We start from the raw sequence: 20573 nt of genomic DNA, 5'->3' as shown, positions 1-20573 counted from the left end.
CTGGCACTAAAACTAATATGTAATTTGTTTTCGAGGACTGAGCATTTCAAAGAAAAGTCTAGTCCCAGCAACACAATGATGTATCCCAGGCATGATTCAGACCCCGGGATGGTGAGAGATCGCGCAACATGAAGCAGTCAGAGGGAACACATTCACCACCGAATGCAGTTATTTCTGAGGCTGGAGAGGTTTAGTTTTGTTTGGTCTGTGGATAACAACGTCATCTGAGCTCAAGTGGAACTGAAAAGCTCCAGCAAGGCGCCTGGAAATGTGATTCTATCCTGAAGTAAACTGCTGCGATCTGAACAACCTGAGGACCCCAACAACATGGTGACTAATCACATATTCAGCTCTGCCTCCACTGATTCTAATACATACCAAGAAAGGACAAGTTCATCATGCAAATCTGAAGTCACAGGCACCAGAATCTGATTAGTAGAAAGACAGTTGACTTTAGGAAATGCATTTTAGTGCACTGTTGTTAATGTTGCAATATATCACAGTCTTTTAAATGTTTGTCGTTTTGCACCTGCTATTTCACCTGCTGTCGAGATACTCAAAAATCTATAACATGAAGGAAGATATAGGAACATAATACACTAACTACATAAATGTATGAGGACAGCTGAACACTCCTCCCATATGTGATTCTTCAACATGTCATTCATGGGCATCAATCTGCTGCTTTAACAGCCTCCCTCCTTCTGCTGTCAGTGTTCCCACCAGATGTTGGAGCCTGACAGCCTGCTGGGATTTTTCTCCCATTCAGACACAACAGCATCAGTGAGGTCCAGTGCAGGCTCATAGTCAGTATTCAGTTCATCCCAAAGGTGCTGGATGGGGTTGAGGTCAGGCAAGTCAAGATTTTCTACAACTGGGAAAACCATTTCTTTATGGACTTTGCTTTGTGCGCAGGGGCGCTCTGACAGAGGAAGGGACGAACACTGTTATCACAAAGAGATGGAAGAAAATGATTGCCTCAAATTATGTTGTGTGTTGTAGCGTCAGAGTTTCCCTTTACGGGAACTACAGGGCCTCTACACAAACACAGGTGGGTCAGTGTGTCCACCTACTTTTGGCCATATACTGTACTTATATCCACCCCAACAGTGTTGTAAAAAAACATAATACACATAAATGCATTAAACAACATCACTACTAAATACTTATAATATTCAAATGACATAATGACATAGCTACAAATGGATTTAAGAGGTAAAACCAGATTCATGTACAACATTTATACACAAATTGATGAATAATATATTAAGTCTTGAGTCCTCTGCAGTATGTTTTCACTCAGCAACAGTCAGATTTACAGGAAACAGACACAGTAAGAGCTAAATTTCAAATACCCCATTTACACCTGCCATTACAATGTGTTTTGGATGACTGGATAAAACTTGACCACATGAAAGTTCAGGTGTAAGACGCACTGAGGACAGATTGTGGTCTGATCAGCCAGGTCCTGGTCCCTGGTGTTCAGGGACGCATTGTGACCACACTGTGTAAATTGCAACTGCGTTGTCAATCCACATGCAACAGGTACATGGACGGAAATACGACTGTTCCAAAACAGCAAGGTAGCAACTAGGCAGCTAGCGGCCATTAGCAAAGCAAGCAAACTACAATAATGCAGCTGCACAGATAACTATCTTCCTCTTCTTCTGCTATCCTTTTTTTTTGTTGTTGTTGTTGTTTGTTGTTGTTTTTTTTGGACCAAAGCAAACAAGGAGGATGTGACCTGAGCTGGACAGAGTGATTGCACCTCAATGTGGATGCTGGAGACACATATTAATATCAGGTGTAAATGTAATCAGGTTAAATCAGGGGTTACTAATGTCCTTATATGATTGTATCTTGTATTTTATGTTACAGTTATTTTTATAATATATAAATTATGTTTCAGTTATAAGAGATGCTGCCACTATTTTTGCAGCAGGAAATATCGTGATATTCGATATTAATGAAATATCAGCCCAAGCCTGACACAGGGTTTTGGTGAATTTCACATATTCAAGCACAAAAAAAACATTGTGCAGCCTTACATCAAACGTACAAAGGAAAATTAATGTTAAAGGTTTAAACTGTTGCTGCTGCAGTCATGTGACGCCAGTGGTGACTGAGAAAGTGGAGCAAATGTCAGGAGATTTCTTCCTCCTCTTCTAAATATCAGTTGTAATCATTCACACTGAGGCGGTGACGGAGCTCAGCACTAGTATGCGAAGTATGTGGCGGAGAACATACCTGCTAAGTGTTAATACATAATGCAGCAGCTCTCACTGACAGTACAGCGTGTCACATGGATTGGCTGGAGTAATGCAGGCGGCTCTGTCACAAATGAATTGAATGCTTCCAGGTTCCAGCGGGTGGACAGAGGGGATCCCACTGTGACCCAGATCCATTTTAAACGCCTCGCTCTGGGGAAGCTGATGGACAGACGCGGGCTACAGAGAGAGAGAGCCCATGCTATGTCATTATGCTGGCAGAGTGTGAAGTACCATGTGGACCTGGTGGGACAGATCACCTCGTTTTGCCCTTGTGCATACGAATGTGTGATGGAGAGGGAGAGTGACATAGAGGGAAAGCGGGAGAGAAAAGAAAGACGTGAGCATGCTGTCAATCTGTGTCTCTGCACCTCTGAACCATTCAGGGCTTTAACCTCTAATGGATCTGTGATGAGCGAACCTCAAATGGAGATATTTCCAAATGAATTACCAAAACCTGAAGAAGTTACGGAAGAATTAAATCAATATCCAAACAGATAATCAGAAGAAATCACTATCAATTTATCATCATTACTTTGTGATGACACTTCACCCGAAATCTTTTAGTATGAAATTATTTGAACAAATAGTCCCCAAAATGTTAAAAGACTGAAAAGTCAGGACCTACTCAGGAAATTAAAGTTCCTTTGATGCATTTATGTTTGAACTCATACTGCTTCTCCGACGCAGTGAAGATAAAATAATCACATGCTTGTTTCTTTGCCCCCCATTATCCGCACGTTTCGGCGGCCATGATCTGGCACATACTATACGGCGTGATTGTCAGATGTTTCTTCCACATCTGGACCTATTCTGGCACACACAGACAATGTCGGACAATACTGAAGGGTAACAGTCGGAATCTGCCCAGATGTGGGCCAGACTTGGGCTGAGGACCGTGGCATATCTTCATATCCTAGGTGGTTCCACACCTCTACATTATAGCATTTCTTTTCAGCGGATCTGCAATGGAACTCTGGATGGCTGAAACAACCGGCCAATCAGAACTCATGCATGTGGTAGAAGTGGCCGACGTTTTCTATTACAATATTTTCTATCACAATCTCCTTTCGCAATATTGATATTTATCAGGATAAAGTATATTTTGTAATCATTCAATTGAGAACCCGCTGGATAAAATAAACTTGTCTGTTATTGGCTACTTCAGTGACTTACACAACTGTTAAATCCAGGCATTCTGTGACTTTAATGCATAAATCTAAAAAGACCATCATCAAACATCACAAACACTCATGTGAAAAGTAGCACTGGTGATTTTTCTTCTTTTCTTTTGGGCTGTCACAAATCTGACAAGAGCTGTTATTTTAAAGTCAACAACAAAAAAAAAAAATCCATTCCAAGTCCTACTATTTCATACAAGCCACAATGAGCGTTTGAAGGACACTGTCCACATGTCTTTGCACTTTTTCTTTGGAGGACGCTAAATTTTTCTGCAAATTTTTCTGGCTGTGGTTTTGTATCAGATATCAAGTGGCAAAGAGCAGCACCGCTACAGCAAACTAGAGAGAAATTAATGTATGTTCAAGCATGCTGGTATTCATTTTTGATGTCCTTCTCTGCCTCTTAATGGTCTGTCTCAGTGCACTGGGAATTTAAAAAAGTCGCTCTTTCCCAGTAGCATTTTCCCACTCTGTGCACTCAGTTATGTTATTTCTCTCTGCACATGAATGAGTCCTGTAAAGACCAGGCCTTTTTACTAGTCGCATCCTTTTCCGACAACAAATCAGTTAATTTTCCATTTCACAAGCTGCAGCTGGGAAGCAACCTATCCTGGATATTTCAATGCTGGATAAGAATTTTCTTCCACTGGTACACTGCTCCACACAAACAGAGTCTCTCTCACCCTTACCCATGCAGTGTCGTGAGCGTGACTGACGGCGTCTCGGGGAGCACGGGCTTCTTGGGAGTCTGTGAATTACTAACAAGGATAAGCACAGATTTATCTGATGTCTTCTTCGATATGTCAGAAGTAACATCACACAAAGCTGCCGTTATCCTTGCCGTGGAATATGGGACTCCATGAATGAAGAGGAAAACTGAAGGATCCAAGTAAACAGTTGAGGCTGGAGTGAGGTCTGGGTGACGAGAGAAAACCTGTAGAGTCTGCTAAAGACACACTGTTGTAGTCTTGTGCAACAGCCCTGGATGGATGGAGTGTCTCTTGAATATTTGTTTCTCCTTTTGCTCCAGCTATTTCACCTGCTGTTGAGATGTAACAGCCTCCGTTCTTCTGGTTTCAGGCTTCCCACCTGATGCTCGAACATGGCTGCAGGGATTTTTCTCCCATTCAGCCACAAGAGCATCAGTGAGGTCCTCGGGCACGGAACGATCTGAGTTAACACCTGAGGCCTGGTCGTTGGAGAAAAACCTGCACTGTGATGAGAATCTGCAACAATAAAACACAACACAAACTGACTAACAGTTTGGCCCACACATTATATGGAAAAGGGGACACAAATCATAATGCTGTAATAAACAGTGTGCTTCTACCTTTGTGGCGACAATTTGTGTTTGTCCCATTTTGTTTCCATTTCAAAAATGTCCCAATGCACAAAGCAAGGCTCACTGTTTTACCCAGTCAGAGCATGACGGCACAGAGTCCTGAGGTCAACCCCATCCAAAACCTCTAGGTTGAACTGGAGTACCAAGTCCAAACAACACTTTAACACCTTAATATGCAATTTGACTGAAAATACCACTATTTAATCAACGCATTAAAAAAAGAAAAATGCAAGAGGTCGCGTTGGTGTGGTGCTTCAAGTGTCGTGAATCAAAGAAATTCAGTCTAGAAGACCATTTTGAGTTGGAAGGCTTATCAAGATGTCAAAAGCGTCCACGGCTCACAATGTGAAAGAAGAGTATTTATCTTCAAAGTTATCACAATGACAACAACTACATTCTCTGCATCTCAAAGATCATGAGGTAAACAGCAGAATCAGGCAGCGAGCACAACATGCAACACAAAATATGTGCAGGGTTGCGTCGGCAAACTAGACTCTGACCTTGTGAGTAAACACCGAGCGCAGGACAGCGGGGAGTGGGGCGTGACGACAATAACGTCGCCCCGAGGGGAAGGTAGACTCAGAGGCGGATGCTGGGATGGAGGTGGGGCTGATGAAACGCTATCTGAACACTGGCAGCAGCGTGTGACGGTGTACGATTTCAGGTGAGTGGTGTGGCAGCAGGCGGTATGTCATAGCAGCGAAGCGGCGGACTCATGTTGGTCTGCCTGAACTCACAGGATTCACCTCGTTAATGTAACAAGAACATCTGCTTGTACATGTTGCGAGACACTGTGGCAAAAGATTCTTTGCTGCATTTTTTTTTTTTTTTTTAAAGCAAGAGCTGTTGTGTTGATACACCTGCTTCATCAGTGCAGCACGCTCATTGAAATGCATTGCCAACATTGGTCTAATGCGGCATTCACGTCACATTGAGCAGCCAAGTGTGAAAAACTGTTCACGTCAGCCTCTGACTTGTAAAATGAATTTCTGACAGCGATATCTTCAACTTTCTGATAAGAACCGTCAACAAACTGTTGGTGGAATGGCTGCAAACGCACCATCGGATCATAATAGTATCCAATATTCGCATTAACACGATCAGTTCAATTTGTTTGCATCTGATTTCACCTGGACTACAAACACAAACAAGTAGCAAATCTAGGCTGTTTGTCTGTGACTTCAAGGTTAGCACGAGGGCTAAACACTTTGTTATTTGGCTTTATTACTTGCTGTGTTTGCCATCAATCTCAAAGTGTGAACACTCCCAAGTCAGTTTTTCCAGCAGCAAACACTCAGCCTTCATCCCAACATCAGCTTCAGTTTGACCTCACTAATGCTCTTGCCTCTGAATGGCAGCAAATCCCTGCAGCCAGGTTCCAAACTCTGGCAGAGTGGAGGCTGTGACAGCAGCAGATTAGCGCCTGTGGTTTAGAAATTGCATGTTCAACAATCTCATGTTGCTGTAACTTTCTGGATACCCACATACATTAACATACAGTGAACCCAACACACTGAAAAACTGAAAATACTGTGTGTGACATTAGAAAAACCATTTCATTGCTCCTTGAAACAATCAAAGAAAACTTTTCTTTCTTGTTGAATGTACATGGAAACCAAAGACAGATCATCTCATGCTGGAAACAGTTTAATGACAAAACTTTGATGATTCGAAGCTACAAAAGGGAGAATTTAATAAGGCTCATGGCTCAAACTGAAGACATTATGTGGCAGAAGTAATTAAGAGAAAACGCACCGAGCATTTTAAGACTTTCTCCTAATGTTTGGTGTGAAGTGGAGGCAGCAGAGTCTTCCAGAAATGAATTATCCACTAAGTTATTTTCCATAATTATGCTCCACGTTTTCCCGTAATTACATTGGTAGTTTGGCACAAAGCAAACTGTTGATTAGCAGGTTGATGAAACGATTAAAAGGCGGAGAAAAGGCAAGGCTTTGTCAAAGATACCACAAACTGGAAAATTACCACAGAGATCTTTTAATGACTTTGCAATTATGGGCCGAGCTTGGCTGCTTGTTGGCATTTAGCAGAGAGCGGCACAGGATACCACATCTAAATGTTTACACCTTTCACTCCAATTCTGGGAAAGCATTTTCAGTTGAGACTCGGCTAATTTGGCTTGACGCGAGTTCACACTTTGATCAGTCACGCGTCATGTAAAATTCATAGTGAACTGGAAATTCACCCTGAACAGATGAATGAGGATTACTCATTGTTTAGCTTCTGTTGTGCACCTCAACACCTCTGAAAGAAGAGGTTGTGTCCCATCCAGGTGATGCCATTGTGTTAAAATTGTGTTTTCTTGGCTCTTTCAGTCCCATCTATATTTCTGACGGTACTGTGTTTGCCTTTGTGGTTCAGACACCCCCCACTCCCCCCTCCAAAAAAGAACAGGGACAGGAGAACTGAGACAATCGGCTCGGCATTACACATGACGACTTCCCACCAGGGGCCCCTGAAGCCGAGGATCTTTGTTTCTGCCGTATTGATTAGGGATTGTGTGTCTCAGCTCCTGGGCGCGTCATGCTCTCCCGACATGCTTTTTCCAGTCAAGAAAAGGCACAGTCTGTTGTTTTCAACCTCCCCCCCCCCCCAGGCTGACCTTGTGACTTCTTAACAGGAATATGAAATACCAGCAGACAAACTCTCTGAGCTCTCCAGAGCCTACAGGCCAAAGAAACAGTGATAAATGATCATGGAGGGACAAGGAGAGAAAAGAAAGCTGCGCCTTTGAAATACACACTGTGTAAAATATCCATCTTATCCAGAGTTGTAGTTACCGTTGAACACACTGAGGTCACAGCCACTTTATTTTCTAATTTGTGAGTTTTAGTAACTCAGGGGAGTTTTGGTTCTCCAATTAAAAAGCTGGTGGACATTTGGGTATTTGATGAGCTGATTCCAGTGTTTTTTTTTTTTTTTTGACTCCAAACATTTTATTCCTGTCAGTTTGGAGAAGGCTTTGAAAACCATGTAAACTAATTGATCTGAAAAAAAATTCACTTCCCTCATTTGACGATTTTTCAGTAAAGAACCAAAAGTATCTTTAAGGAGAAAGAAAATAAAGTTGACGTAATCAAAGCCTTAGCCAGGATTTCAGACATAATGATGTCACAAATCCAAAGCTCACAACCTGAAAGAAATTTGGTAACCAGCCACCAGAAAAAGTAAATCTGACTAAACAAACAGTTGCCTATTTACACATTGAGAATGGAGCAGCATTTGCAGTCATGTGGGGCTGTGTTTGTGTCCGCCTGGTGAACATTTATGTTTGTTTTTAGCTCTGCTTTTGGTCTCCACCAACTCCTGACAGAGTCAACAGTGTCTGCTGTTTGGTGCTGGGCAGGTGTACAGTGGGTTTATAAGAGCTGTCTTCCTGAAACTGGAACAAGGTTGATGACACTTTTCAAATTACACAGTGATTTGATTCATGGTTAATATAAATTTTAGAAAAAACATTGATTAGTGCAGCTTTAAATTGTTCTTTTGTAGTGGACTGTATGGATATAATTGACCATAACTGCTATGCTTCTCTACACGCAGTTACTCTGTTCAGTCTGTGGATAAAGTGACAGTCTCTATAAGAAAAAGTGTTTCGGGGGGGGATAACTTCTTACTTTTGTTTCTCTTTTAGGGCAACGCCATTTTTGTGCTTTTGAGACACACACATTTGTGCAGGAAAAGAAAGAAATTGTCCATTGCTATTTTCCTACAATTTCTGCACTGTTTTAATTTCCTCCATTGTATATGATGGGCTACAGTAAATGCTGCTGTATTTCAATATATGAATGGAGTTGAATTGCTTCAAATTACATTTCATTTTTTGCAGAACAAAAAGAGACAAAACGAGAGAGAATGAGAAAATACCAGGAAGTTTGTTTCAGTAATGCTGAACCAACACTGTAAAACGGGGCCTATGGCTACCATGGATGCTGAGGAGACTTTTTCTTTCCTCTGCAGATGTATTAGCTCACTTTTCTTTTCAGAACTGGACAGAACACCCTAAGCTTGTTGTTCCTGGAGGAAAACAAAAAGAGAAAGAGCATCAGTGTCTCACCGTTCACTGATTACTCAGAGAATCTGTTCTCAGGAAGCTTTTCAGTAAGTGGGTGTTATTTTACAGCCGTTTCCATCAGTGGAGCATTTATTGGCTCGGTGCTGGATGTCTTTGAGCAAGTGGCTTTGTCTCCTTCACACTTCTGTCACTTTCAGAATTAAAGCAACAAGCGGCCTTTTTCTTTCCAGCCTCATGAGCAATGTGCGATGATTAGAACAGATAATTACATCTATTTACATATAAATGTGATTGATACTTGTCCTACAGAGTTAAGCTTCCTTAAGCTGCCGCAGGAGCTGTTTGCCACTCATCTTGTTATAATCTATCCATAATATTTGGATCCTTCATCTGAAGTTACCTAATTAAATGATCATTCGCGACGAGTAAACAATTGGGGATGATGATGCTAATTAACGATGGCAGAACACTGTGAGGCGGCGCGTGTTCAGAGACGCCACTGTTGCATTCATCTGATGATGTTAATTAGGAGACTTTTGATTAATACGGCTTCATAAAGAGATGGAGTAGGATCTGTTTTTCCTCCATTGTGACGGAGCAGCTCCGTCACTGAATACTGGTAGCGTGCACACAAATACACACACACACACACACACACACTCACTAATGCATGCTAATAAAGCTCGTTGTTATCCATCGATTCAGTGGCGCGACCAAGGGTGCACACTAATATTTTCATTTACATCCACACAAACGTTATATTTGTTTATTAGTTGAAGTGCGTGGCATATCCGCCTGGCTGTCTCCCATCGATGAGTTTGAATGGCAAAACAGGGGCGACATTTTTCTCTATTACATAGTACGTTTTCGCGCGCTTTCATGGTCACGTGACCTTCACAATTATGTTTCCCATTTATTAAATTTTGCTGCAAATAACTTGGTTCGGTCGAGGGGGAAGTATCTTTGAAAATATAGCTAATCCCTGTTGTTATTGGTATCAGTGTCATTTATCTCATTAAAAAAATTTAACCGGTTACATTCTTGTTCTATGTTGTTTCCCTGTTTGGGTTGTAAAACATGTTTAAAATATATTTTGGTCTAAGAAGCTGTAAATGATTTGTGTGGTTAAAAAAAAAGAAAATATGTAGATAAGAAGCCTAGTGGGAGGGGCTATGGGTTTAAAAGGGGCTGGCTTACAGAAAAAGTAATATCTAATGAACTTCCAAAATTGTGTGTTGGATTGTATTTTTATTTATTTTTTGAAAGATGTGCGTTATTGAGGAATTCTCTTTTGTAATATTTTCTACTCTTGGACATACAGTATTTTGTCTTTGTCTTTTATCTTTTCACATTTGGTTTGTAAATGATTTTCATTGTTTGCACCTTGGCAGGCCAGCATAATGAAGATTACATAATCATAAAATCGTTCCAATCTACCTGTGTTTCCTAAGTTTTTATTCTTTTTTTTTTTTTTTGGAGACAATGCAGCTGCTCACTGTCACACTGGGCCTAAATGATCAGGTGCTGTCATCCACAGTGTCGTCTTGCCCTCATGAGAGTCTGAGATGAACACTTGAGTGATAATGCCAGCACTCATTAAAATTTGAGCGCAGTGGGACGTTTGGAAATGTCAAGATAAACCCAAATGGTTTTTAAAAAAAGGAAGACATTTTTTTGGAATAGATGCGGCTAAATCTGATTTGAATAAACAACGGAGCAACAATATCTTGATTGTATATTCATAGTTTACGACATAATCAAGTTTGTGCTCCTTCTCCCTGCTGTGCCTATTAATTTTTATCAGCTCCGCCTGAAGCTGCATGAAGGTGTTCAGAACATTTTCTCACTCTGTGCAGCCTTGTGTCAAACATGCCCTCTAGTCAGGTCGCGCCTCAACAGGTACACAGTCAGACTGCTTATTAAAACTTTGGCTTTGAGCCCAAACAGCCACTGGGTTCTTGCGAGCCGGTGACGTGCCTGCAGCTAGCCAGTAGGCTGCAGGTGGAAAGGTACCAAAAAGGTGTTGGTTTGACCCCCGGGTCAGAATGATCCTCCATCATTTCCTTTGACTTCCTGTAATAATCCTGACACACTTGAGAATTTTTACTCATTTATGTAGTTGAGTATCGTGGTACACCATGCCCTCTGAAGATCTTCATTGGTGGATTTTGCTCTTATTGGCCATTTTAACGGTACAAATAATAAAAAAAAAATTCAATCCATAAATTTGAAAAACAGTCAGTATCTTCCAAGACAACACATATGACATGCTACTTCTGCTTTTGCTACAGAGACCCTAACCATCAATTTCTAGTGAGAATAAAACCCAAACTGAAATGATTACAGCAGCCAGTGCAATGTGGATTAAGATGAAACATGTGATAACAGAAACTGTCTGAGTTAAAGTTAGTTAAGTTAGTAATGACCTTCTGTAACACCTGCTGTCCCCTAGGGATCAGTCTCATGTTCCAATAAACAGTCACTTAGCTCCTTAGATTCCAGCCACAGTGATCTGTTGAGCAGTGTCTGTCAGACACAGCTGATGTTCATTGTGATGGACAGAAAGGTTCTCTCAGGTTAAAATGTTTGGAAATTAATCAAATTTACTTCCGTCCCTACATGGTTTACCAATGGACTCAAGAAGACATCCTATTGGGTACTTTTGAATTTAAAGTAATTTCAAAAATAATTCAAATGTGATGTCTCAGTGGTGTAGAAAAGAAAAGCAACTTATATCACTTCATCACTACCCCCTTGCCAATCCAAGTTTATCACCTATTGTATTAATATTTCTACTGTGTTTCAGTGTTTGTACACCAGCTGTAAATTTCCCACCACAAGCAGTAAACACATGCATAAATGTAATAACAACTAGAGAGAAAGAAGAAACTGCACTGCAGTCCTTGCTAGGAGGCGAGTTAATTGACTTGTTGCTCAGAGAGGTCTTTTTTGTTCTCACTGTGCGTCCGCAGTTGTTAGTTGTCGACCCGCCACTCACAGCAACCCCCCCCCCCCCCCCCCCCCCCCCCCCCCCCCCCACTCCACCTTCCTGATTGCTAATTATACAACACCAGAGAAGCCTGCTGTGAAAAGGTATCTCACTACTAACTTGCTGTATGAAAATCTACTTGTAAAAAAAAGAAAAAAAAGAAAAAAAAATGTTTCTTTCGTGGACGATCTCCTGCTTGAAATGTGATATTGACCTGAGGCAGGTGGGTGTTGAAGATATGAAAGAAATAAAACCTGATCTGATGCCGTGTTATTTCATGTAGCCTACGAGGAAAGAAGTGAGGTGAAATCAGATTATCACAACAGGAGGAGAAAGGATTTATTTTAATGGATAAAAGATGAAAGAAAGAGGCTGAATGTGCATGAAACAGTGAAATGATTGTCGGGGCTTTGTATTGGAGCTTTTGAAGAGCCGTCTGGTTCATACAAAAGGAGAGGTCAGCAGACAGATAAGGGGGTGTGGGGGGTGGGGGATAGGTGGCCTGTCGTACGCACAGGTGAAGAAATCCCACACGAAAACAAAGAGAATGAGAAAATACAGGTGAGAGCAAGGGATGGATGCAACCCTCCGAGGGATGAGAGACATTTTCTGACCTAGGCAACATCAAAGAGGAAAAGGATGAACACCAAGAAAGAGTGAAACCAACCTGTCCTGTGAGATTATGGTCTTGGCTTATCCATGGCAGCGACTTGAAGGTATTTCATCTAAAGCCGCGTCTTATTTCCAGAATAAAGCTACATGTCGACGCAGGAACAGAAGGCACCCTGGAGGATTTGTCAAAGCAACTGCATATTGAATTTTTATGACATTTTTAAAAGTTCTCAGACAATCCTAGTGGAATTTGGTTCTGTCTGTCTGTGTTGATTCAGCCCATTGACCATGCTGGTGGGGGCTGTAAGTGTCTCTTTTGGTAGTACTACCGGGGAGGCACCAAATATAGTGGCTTTAGAATCATTAAAAAGGATTTTTCTTCAAGGTACAGTGTTTATTCTGCATGTTTTAGTGCATGTATAATTCTCTTTTGTCTATTTTGCCCCCAGCAAGCGAATCATGATTTGCTCCCTGGTCAGCAAAGCTCAGCAGGAGTAGATGAGTAAAAAAAAAAAAAAAAAAAAAAATGCATGACTTCTTCAAATGGTAAATCATAAATTGGCAATTTTTTCTGCTGACATATAGAAACTAGCATCCACTAAACGCCTAACTTTTAGTCAGATATTTCAACCTTATGTCATGTGATGTGTCTCTAATTTTCCCATACTCACACTTGCTGTTTTGAGGGCATGAGAGCGTTCAAATTGACAAGTACAGCAACATGCAATGTGCCACGAGTACACAGATGTTGCTCTCAAAAAAGGCCAAAAAGCTGAGTCTAAAATGATGGATGCTTCTCACGCTCAACGGTCGCCATCTTGGCTACATAGCGGAAGGCGAGCGGCCACTGATCTATTTTCAAATTTATGAAAATGTCAACTGAGGAAGGAGGAGACGCTGGCGACGTAAACACACAGGAAAGTAAAACGTTCATTTTTAGTCAAATGAGCAAAGCAGGCAACAATCACGGTCACTTGTTGCGATGCACAATGGCAGCGTTTGATTTGAGACAACACTACTCTGTCCAACTTCACGCACCATGTCAGTGAGTATATTGTGTACACAGTGTATACTACATGTGAGTATACTAAGTGTCTGAGACAAAGCAGTGGTCTTCATCAGCAGGAGGAGCTGGTCAGTCGTGGAGATAGAGTGAGTAAAAGCTCCAAAAGAAAAATACAATTACAAAGGTCTGCAATGAACATTCACACTTAAAAAGGTGATTGTCATTTTGATGAAATCATCATGATTCTTTTTGACAATTAAAGCCCAATATTTTTAAGAACCAAAAATCATCTCAGTGTAGTTTTACATCTCCTTTCTCAGGCTTCTCTCTGGAGCTCTAGTAACAACAGGTCAGTCAGCCAATCAGAAGAGAGGAGGCTCTGAGCCTCTCTTCTGGCTTTTCTGAGTGATTCTATAAAAAATATAACACATTTTAGGTTAAACACTCAGAGAAACCAAATCCTGCAAGGTTGGATGGTGGGTCCAGGTGGGCAGGGCTGGGGGCATGGCTGAGAGCGGTGACTGCTTTGTTGTGACGTCACAGAGTTACAGAAGTCCTGACGGCTCATTTTAAGGCTCAGTCCACAGAGAAATGCACACAGCCTGTGTTCAGAAACTCAGCGCTTTGATACTTTCACAGCATTAATATAGAACCTAGACCTGCTTTATAATCAAACAACACATGAACATCTCACTTAATACAATATGGAACCTTTAATATTTTGATCTGTAAAAGAGTTGAAGAATGTCAACAACACACGGTAACGTCTTCTGGTTGCTTGCTCTGTCCTGGTTTATAACTACAAAAATATTTCATTTATACTGATATAAAACAAAGAAAATGAGAAAATCTGATGAAAGAAGAAAATGTTTTCTATTTGCATTTAAAGAAAACAAAACTGGTTCCTTTTAACTCGTCTCAATCCCCTTTCTAGTTGCTGTGTTATTGCGCAGTCGATCACACTCAGTCTGTCTGTGAAGCCATGTTTTCCTGAGCTGTAGTGAATGAAAAAACATTGACACCTCCTGCTGTAATGACATTTGCAAAACCAAGAGTCTGCTCCTTTCATCCCCTCTGCTCACAGATACTTTGTTCACAAACAGATACTTTCTTCAATTTAAATACATGAAGTGTAGAGCCAGTGGTATGTTATCCTCTGCTACTGCTGCGCGGGATCCTGCAGGTATCATATAATCACACGAAATCCTTGAGTTTTAATGAAAGCTGCAGAAAAGAAAAGGATTTTGCTTCCTCTGCACGAAGAGGCTGAACACTGGGAGACCCTGGGGCATTCATTTACAGTTAGAGATGAAGAAGAGAAATAAAACAACAATTTGTGAGATTGATTTGTTTGGAGCCACGTCGTGCCTTCAAGTGTCTCCTCACATGGCGGAGTAAATGAACTTCCTGCCCCCTCTTTGTTTTCCATCTGAAGCCTCCTGCTGTCAGCGAGCCTCCGCCCGTCACATTTTGATCTTTGCTTTCATCTCTCACACCTTTCTCCCAATTTAACCAAACATATAAGGCTCTTTAATTAGAACCCAGGAAGGAAGCTGATTCACTTTTCATGTGCATGGTTGAGATTACATTAACCTAAGCAAAATGTGTGTTTACTTGCGAATATGGGCCTATGGCTAAACCACTGTGACGATCACACAGACAGCACTTTATTTAAAAAATAAAATAAAATACAGGAAATTGCACTTCGAGGACCTGATAGATGAAAACTAAATAAAAACTGAGCCTAGCCAAAAGTGAGAGATGAAAACGCTGAAGGAAGAGGTGTGTAAGGGAGTTTTAAAAAAACACCCCTCTGCGACTATGAGAACAAACAGCATCCAGGCACTTCTCACAAGATAGAGTGATGAACTAACAAGCCCTCGGAGTGGCTCGTTTTTTTCCACCTCTTGCTGTTCCTGTTCATTTTGGGTGCCAGACGCATCTGTCTGTGGGTTTGCAGGGGTTATGACTGCTGGGAGATGAAATCCCAGCGGGCATTGCATGACTGGAATCCATGTTGTGATTCAGGCTGCCTGTCTTGTCGGAGTGCATTGCTCCTGACAAGGAAACATGATGTCAAAACAGGCGCTTAACAGGAGAGCAAAGAGCGGCTACACCAACACACTGCGCCACAGAACAATAATGGGATGAATTGGATGATACCAACAACTCCCTGCCTGTCTTGCATTTTCAAGGGCAGTGCTGTGAGTGAGAAATAAAGTTTTAGCAATAACGCTAAACAATTTTGGCCACGTAGCAAAATGTATCTGTCTGGAGCTGTTTTTCGTTCTCTTTTTTTGTTTAAGTTATTTTTTTATTATTATTATTATCATACCTGCAGTGAGAGACAGACAGGAAAGTTGGGGAGAGAGAGGTGGGATGACATGCGGCAAAGAGCCTCGGGCCAGACTGGGCCGCTGTGGTAAAGTTCGAGCCTTCATGGTATGCGCTCTACCAGGTGAGCCACTGGGGGGTGACCCTGGGGCTGTTTTTCATGGTTTGGCCACAAGAGAATTTTAATGCTGCAGAAAATAATGTAATTTTAGACATTTTGCTTTGTGGCAGCAGTTTGGAGACTGTTCCCTATGCACAAAGCCAGAGTCCTGACATCAACCCCACCCAACACCTCTGGGTTGCATCAGTGTTGGACCTCACTGATGCTCTTGCAGCTCAATGGCAGCAAATCTCTGCAGCCAGGAAAGACAGAGCAGTGGAATGGAGGCTGTTACAGCTGCAAATTGATGCCCATGCTTTTAATTCATCCAATATGTCTTTACAGCGTATCGCAAAACTTGAGTGCATGTTGACACGGGGTCAAAGGACATTAGTGCCACAGAATGAAATGTGACGGGAGCAACCATTACACATAGTGATGAATCCTGGCATTGAAGATCTAATCTTACGTTTGACTTCTACTGAAACAGAACAAGTAGTTAGACTACTTTTGTAGTCTAAAAACACTGGCATGTTTATGTGCAAGATTCAAACACAGGTTGTGTTCTCAGTCAGTCCAAATACTCCGACAAGAGTTCCTGCAGAAACTGATTTTCTTGCATGTGATGGAAATATTCTTGGCCGCCTGTAAGCAGATCGTAAATACTTTTAGCGTCTCGTTTTTCCAAATGATTCTCGCTAACAAACTGAAGATTAATCAAACCTATTATCACCTTTGAAGATTAAAAACAATTGAGCACAAACATTTCAGGCTCATAATTAATTTACAGTGCGCGGTGTCTGTTGGGATGAAAGCAAACCGGAGATCAGCATTTGAAAGGAGCCGGTCTTAGGAGGGAGGAGGAGGCTACGCCGTTGCATCAGGTCACAAATAAATGCACCACAGCGGGAAAGACGGCTTCAAATAATATCCTGCTAATTAAATTTCTCCAAAAGTTGAAGCGAAAGCCATTAAAATGACTCCAGTGCTGTTTCAGTGGAGCATTATTGAAATTGCATTCATCTGAAGCACATCAAGAGATTCAAATGGTGATAAGTGAAAGAATTAACGGAGCCACTGCTGGGTCCCATCAGTGTTTCACTGCTCTCCTCCACACAGCTGAATGCATCATTCTTTACACTGTGCATGGTTTAAAAAGCTGTTGTGTGAAGAGGCGGCTGCTCGTAAAAGTCTTCAAATGGAACTTTATTCACACACAGTCCATAATAACAGAGTAAAACCAAGTATACTTGATGTAAAAGTTCAAATCAACGCTCACCGTGGCCACATGACGCATAAATGGTACAACACTTTCCTACATAGACTAAGAAGGATGTTGGGTGGGGGTGGAAGGGGGGTGGCTTGGTGTTACATTGGTTATCACTGTCGCCTCACAGCAAGAAGGTTGTGGTTTCGAATCTGCCTGTAGAGTTTTCAATGTCCTCCCCTGCGTGGGTTTCCTCCAGCTTCCTCCAACAGTCCAGTCACGCAGGTTAGGTTAATCGTTGACTCTAAATTACATGAGTGGTTGTCTCTATAAAATTAGCCCTCTGATAGACTGGCAACATGTCTAGGGAGTACCCCACCCTCGCCCAATGTCAGCTGGGATTGGCTCCAGCCCACACCCCTAAAAAGTTTAAGTGGTATAGCTAAAGAATGAATGAATGAATGAATGAAGAACGTGAGGTGTCCTGGTGGCTCAGGGGTTAAAGGTGCCGACTGTGAACCAAAAACCGAAATGCCCCCGTTACCTTTCCGGAAGGCGACCGTCTCATGTTCGTCATCTCTCACCCTCTATCATGTCAGCTGGCTAATGATGACATAATGACAGTCTTCTTTCGCTTCATGCATGTGACATTAAACCATGTGCAGCCACAGTGACAGTCAGAGACCAAATGTGCAGTTGAATTATTTTAAGGAGTTAGTCACTTTCAATGATTTCTGCAACTACACATCTGGGAAAATTGAAATTATATTATCAAATGTGCACAATAAACTGTATGTGCTCAATTTTTTTTATTGTCATTTGGCCTTTTCCTTGTTTCCTGGTCTTCATGTTCTCTTCATTTGATCTTTTATCGTAAAGCACCTTGAGAGGTCTGTGGTGAATACAACTGGCTGCTCTGCTGTTGGAGGACCTCATCATTGTGATGTAGTGAAATGAGTTGAAATACATATGTCTGTGTTTTAGTCTCACTGTTTTATGCATCTGGGTCCAAATCTCAAACAATCTATTTTACATTTTCCAGACAAGTCATTTCTTGTGCTCATGCAAATCATTTGTTTGTCTCAGAAACAGTGGAAGCAGCATAACATTTTTCTAGTGCTCTTAGAGAGGAGACTGGTGGTCTCTCTTGACATCCTGTCACATAGGTCTTTTAAATTGACCGATATGAGCTGAAAGACCTGTTTGTAGTTTGCAGACCTGTTGAGTCAGAGCACATCTGGAATCTCTGCTGTTTACATTCAGAGCTTTATTGAGTGTAACAAGACGATGGCGTAACAGTTGTCTTGGGCTCGTTCCTCCAGTCTGACACTAAAAGATGCTTCTCAAGAAAAAAAAAAAAAAAAGGCTGAACTTGAGAGGGAAACGAGGGCAAATGAATCCGTGTGGGAAGTCTTAAAATACCCCCTTAACTAGGGCAGCACACGCGGCTCGGGTTGTAGCACGCTGCATCCTGTCCACGCAGGCGGGACACGCCTTACATAAACCAACACGAGACACTGCATGATCAGGCTAACTGCAGGGTGCGGTGTGGCGAGGGCCTGCGAGTTAGCGGGACTGAAATGGCAACAACTCACCTGCTGCACAGCGACCCAGATGACTGAGCTGGTACAGCGCCGAGCCAAGGGATTAACTCCAGAACTGCTACTTTGGATTTTTAGAAGCGCCAGCGAAGCAACTTCTACAACCGGGGTGCTTTAAAACAAGCGAAGAGAGCGGCGGTGGTTAAAGATTCATGGGCTTCATATTCACAGCCATCCGTTTCACTGATGAGGTCTATAGCGAGGGATTAGGGGAGCCTTGCATATTGTTAAAAGTAAATTGGTGCCTTTCAATTCTCGCAGCATTACCCGGTCTGTCCTGCACATATAATGAATTCCAGTAATGAACTGGCCTTATACAGGGGAGCACAATATAAGCTGCAATGTGTTGTACAATGCAGGCCACATTTGTCACCATTACAGTCAATATTTGGTGACTGCCACAAGATGAATGTGGCCCTGGGGAACAATGAAAGAAGCTTGGTCTAATCTAATGTGAGTCATGATAGTCTCTGTGGCTCCTGTAGACCCAGGTAATGGTCTGCATATACAATGCAACACCAGCTATTCTCTTATCACCTCACCTTGATGCTCCACTGCATGCATCACACTGGAAAAAAACATTAATATTAGATTAAAAGTAATAAAAAAAAGGACAAGGATTAAGGCAACAATCCAACAAAAAGATGCATTTCTATTCACACTGAGCTCTAACTAACTAATGTGAAGTACAACAGAGGTTTCACTTCAACTGAAGGCAGGACTGACCCAAATATTAGAGATGAATCACCTCCTTTTCTATTTTGCGCTGGTTGTCTCTGGTGACTGAGCTTGACATGGAATCAACTCAACTAATTGGAGACTTTAAAATGGAAATGCTCTCACCCAGTAAAACTGAGTTGTTGCCAAACCCGCAGCCTTGTTCAGCCAATTGAAAACAAATGATAAGCGAGCCCCATCTTCAATTAACTTCTTGATTTTCCCTTTAACTTTTTTTTTTTTTTTTTTTTTTTTTTTTTTTAAATTGTCTTTAAATCTAAGGGAGGAAATGTGTGGTTACACCATAACCTGGGTTCTCTGAGTGAAGAGACCATCCCTTCAGCTGACAACACTGTGGAACCAGAGCAGGTATGTCAGGTGATCTGGAGGGCGTGGCCAGAAAAACTGATGATATTCTGACTCCATATGCGCTGTCATAAATATTTATAGTTTGTAATCCCTGGGATCAATATGTTTTTACTACCTGCAACAAGATTGACTGACGGATTACGTGTCAGCCATTTTGAGCTCAACCAAACAGATGAGGGGTGAAATCATCCATAGAAAACAGGAAGTCAGTTATTGTTAACACAGTTGACGAATAGCAGTAGGTGTGACCCACAGTTCATGGAGGTGATTAAGGTACTTTAAAACTCTTAGTGCCTGATTGCTGCAATTTGCTGCTGCTGCTGCTAATGATTGACATGAAACATTGAGTGCGACTTACACGGTCCAACAGATATCATTATCACCGATGCTCATTATTGTGAATAAATGTCCAGAGAGGTGCTTAGAAATCAAAGAAACATCTCATTACTGGCAGAACTTGCCTGAGAATCCTCATGATTTTAAGTTTTCATTATTATCAGAGTGATCTAGTGATAGCTGTCTGTGCATCCATGGATACACTGCAAACAGGAGCTGCTAATGGCTAATTTGGCATCCTCCAACTGCTGCTCATTTGCCAGAATGTGAAGACATATAGGCTCAAGTCATAGCCCACAGTGTAACTTGCTAAATCCATGGCAATGAGAGGTCTTAGGGGGCACAATTGTTTCAATTTTGTCTTAGTTACCAGCGCTGCCTGACAGTTTCACTGTGCATCACCTTGCTATCTCCTCACTAAAGCTGTGTGATGTACAGTATGTTGTGCATCACTTTGGAGAGCATTTCCCTGATATTCA

General features: G+C 41.7%; 1 protein-coding gene across 3 annotated transcripts in view; it reads right to left on the bottom strand.

Annotated features, from left to right (window-relative positions):
* Window positions 1-20573, bottom strand: part of LOC111217695 (protein shisa-6 homolog) — a 75135-nt gene that overhangs the window by 13573 nt on the left and 40989 nt on the right. The window contains exon 3 of one of the 3 annotated variants that reach the window (XM_022739677.1): window positions 4182-4206. The exons of the other annotated variants lie outside the window; for them this stretch is intronic. Coding sequence (XP_022595398.1) covers window positions 4182-4206 — 25 coding nt within the window. The remainder of the gene's footprint in view (window positions 1-4181; window positions 4207-20573) is intronic. 3 annotated transcript variants of the gene reach the window in all.

Source organism: Seriola dumerili, unplaced genomic scaffold, assembly GCF_002260705.1.
Source record: "Seriola dumerili isolate Sdu_G_001 unplaced genomic scaffold, Sdu_1.0 BDQW01000044.1, whole genome shotgun sequence".
Lineage (NCBI taxonomy): Eukaryota > Metazoa > Chordata > Actinopteri > Carangiformes > Carangidae > Seriola > Seriola dumerili.
This window is presented reverse-complemented; position numbering and strand designations above follow the sequence as displayed.